General features: G+C 56.3%; 1 protein-coding gene across 4 annotated transcripts in view; it reads left to right on the forward strand.

The window, feature by feature from the left end:
- The window catches only part of NFKBIL1 (nuclear factor of kappa light polypeptide gene enhancer in B-cells inhibitor-like 1), an 8,588-nt gene extending 7,091 nt beyond the window's left edge, over positions 1–1,497 (forward strand). For 2 of the 4 annotated variants that reach the window (XM_011944670.1, XM_011944668.1), the window contains exons 3-4: positions 295–516; positions 690–1,497. In XM_011944670.1, coding sequence (XP_011800060.1) covers positions 295–516; positions 690–1,279 — 812 coding nt within the window. In that variant the 3' untranslated portion in view covers positions 1,280–1,497. The remainder of the gene's footprint in view (positions 1–294; positions 517–689) is intronic. The other 2 variants (XM_011944672.1, XM_011944669.1) reach the window with 1 other exon arrangement.
- The last annotated feature ends 1,643 nt before the right edge of the window (positions 1,498–3,140 follow it).

Below are 3,140 nucleotides of genomic sequence, written 5' to 3' on the forward strand. Positions count from 1 at the left end.
TCCTGACCTCGTGATCTGCCCACCTCAGCCTCCCAAAGTGCTGGGATTACAGGCATGAGCCACCGCGCCCAGCCAAGAATATTTTAAACTACCACACTTATCATGCATGTAGTAAACTATCAGTCTTTATTTATCAGTGATGGTTATTTCCTGATACCCAGGAGGCATACATGTGGGCCACCCTTCCATTGCTTTAAGACCAAGGGAGTGAGTAACCAGCAGGATTCAAGATGGCAGCTTTGCCGAGGAGTGGGAGTCCCAGCTAACTTCTGCTTCCTGCTCTCCCACCAACAGCCTACACCGATTTCTTCCTCCCGCTGCTAAGCCGCTGTCCCTCTGCCATGGGAATAAAGAATAAGGATGGGGAAACCCCTGGCCAAATTTTGGGCTGGGGACCCCCCTGGGATTCTGCTGAAGAGGAGGAAGAAGATGATGCCTCCAAGGAGCGGGAATGGAGGCAGAAGCTCCAGGGTGAGCTGGAGGACGAGTGGCAGGAAGTCATGGGGAGGTTTGAAGGTGAGAAGTCCACTGCTATCCACAGCTGCCCTTCCGCGCTGGCCGCTTTCCATCTGCATGAATGCATCACACTAGGCTCCTCTGCCTCCTTCTCTGTGTTTCCCTGCCTCTTGGGTGTCCATCACCTTCTCACAGCCTCTCTCCAACTACCCCCATCCCACCCTCCCAAACAGGTGATGCCTCCCATGAGACCCAGGAACCTGAGTCCTTCTCAGCCTGGTCAGATCGCCTGGCCCGGGAACATGCCCAGAAGTGCCAGCAGCAGCAGCGAGAAGCAGAGGGATCCTGTCGACCGCCACGGGCTGAGGGCTCCAGTCAGAGCTGGCGACAGCAGGAGGAGGAGCAGCGGCTCTTCAGAGAGCGAGCCCGGGCCAAGGAGGAAGAACTGCGTGAGAGCCGAGCCAGGAGGGCACAGGAGGCTCTAGGGGACCGAGAACCCAAGCCAGCCAGGGCTGGGCCCAGGGCAGAGCACCCCAGAGGAGCGGGGAGGGGCAGCCTCTGGCGATTTGGTGATGTGCCCTGGCCCTGCCCTGGGGGAGGGGACCCAGAGGCCATGGCTGCAGCCCTGGTGGCCAGGGGCCCCCCTTTGGAGGAACAGGGGGCTCTGAGGAGGTACTTGAGGGTCCAGCAGGTCCGCTGGCACCCTGACCGCTTCCTGCAGCGATTCCGAAGCCAGATTGAGACCTGGGAGCTGGGCCGTGTGATGGGAGCAGTGACAGCCCTTTCTCAGGCCCTGAATCGCCATGCAGAGGCCCTCAAGTGACCCTAGGGAAGAAGCAAGAAACTTCGGGGCTGCAGCCTCAGGATGAGGCAGAAGGAAGGGTAAGGGAAAGGATGGGGACCACAAGGAAGAGCCAGGTGCTGCTCAGCAGAGGATATGGGTGGGAGCGAAACTTGTAACAAGTGGGAGTGGGGAGTGCGGGCCGCCACCACTGCTCTTTGACTCTGCCGTTTCCTAATAAGACCTGGTTCCACATCTCACTCCCAGTGTCTCCTCTGTCTTTTTCCATTGCTGTGGTTTTCATCACCCATGACATCTCCTTTCCCGCCCCGCCTGCTGAAACCCACAGCTCCCACACACCTGCAACACACACGCACACGCTAACGCGGGCTCTCAGCTGGAGGCAAGAAGCCTCTGCATGCCCCCACAGTTCAGCCCTAAGAAGGCCCAGTTTGCCATGCAGTCTCACTCCGCTCCCTCCACTGGAGTCTTGTCCACCCTGCAGTCTGTGGCTGGAGAAATAGATGCGAACAGAGGCAAAAAGGGGAACAAAACCAGTTTCCCTCCCCTCCCTGCCTCCCCAAGCTGAACCACATCCTCCTCTCCACTTAACACCCCCTTCCCCCAACACAGGGCTTTCCCTTTGCTGAGTCACTGAATGAACGAGTTGGGGGCAGCCGGGGCTGGGGGGCCATGAGGAGGCTGGGGGAGGATGGGGAATACAAGCAGAATGGCTGGAGGAAGAGCCCTGTGGGGGAGTGGAATTTCAGTTGCTAAAATTAGGAGCAGAGGAAGGAGGTGGAAAGAGCAAAATTATGTAACCTGGGTTGTCTGTTCTTGGGCAACTGGAGCTCCACACCCAAGGCCAGCCATGCCACTGGCTCCATCCGTCTCTGCCCTCTAGCTTGTCAGTTGTACCTCTCTTCCTCCAGGACCCCAATCTTCATCTCTGCCATTCAGCTTCTGCCCCATCCTAAACCTGAGTTCATCTCTGGGCAGCCCAGGCATGGCCTTCCCTCTTGGAAAAGGCCTTCCTTTTCCAAGAATCAGTAGTTGAAGTCCTGAGGGGTAGAGGGAGAGTCTGGGATTACCACGGACGAGAGAGGGGGGCTCTGTGGAAACTAAGATAAGAAATGACAGACCAGACCCCACTACCATCGCCCAGGACGCAACTGGGAACTCGGCAAAAAGAAAGGACAGGGCTGCAAGGAGAGTACAGGCATGTGCTGGTGAGTGCACTGTCTGCATAGTTACACCAGAGCATCTTATCAATCAGAAACTTAGTTTTCAGGTTTGTGAGCCCAGGTCTCTACAGGAGAATCCCAGGAGTGGAAGTGGAAGTCAGTAGAGGACAGGGAGGGCAAACCTCTGGGAACATGGGAACATGGGTGAGCATGAGATCCTTGAAGAAGACAGAGAGCCTGAAGTTCGGAAGAGACCCAAGGCCTCTGAAGGACCAGGCAGATGTTCAGGGTGCAGGAGGGGGAAGGGCTGGTGAGAAAGATCTTGTGAGAGGAAGCTGCTGTGATTCAGAGAAGAGACTTCAAGCTGTGTGTGACCCTGGCGTCCGGTTCCTCTCACAGGCTGGAGCTTTTCGGAAGTGGCATGCAAAGAGCCCAGGTTTGGCCTTGGGGGAGTTGGGGTTATGATCCCTAAGCTGGGGGTTGAGAGGTAAATTGCAGAAAATTGGTGACCAAATTTGCTTCTCCACCCTTACTGGTTTTTAAGCACATCATTTCCCCTTCTGCATGAGTTACATAAAACCAAAGCAAAATAAGCCCTGAAACCTGGGCCCACCGGATCACAGTCTTTTCAACGTCCCTACCTGCTGTCTGGCCCCCAGCCTTGGTGGGGGTTCCCCTGAGATAAGGGCTGTTCACTTTCTCTGACCACATGGTTTCCG

The sequence above is a fragment of the Colobus angolensis genome, unplaced genomic scaffold (genome assembly GCF_000951035.1).
Source record: "Colobus angolensis palliatus isolate OR3802 unplaced genomic scaffold, Cang.pa_1.0 Scaffold236, whole genome shotgun sequence".
NCBI classification, from domain to species: Eukaryota; Metazoa; Chordata; class Mammalia; order Primates; family Cercopithecidae; genus Colobus; species Colobus angolensis.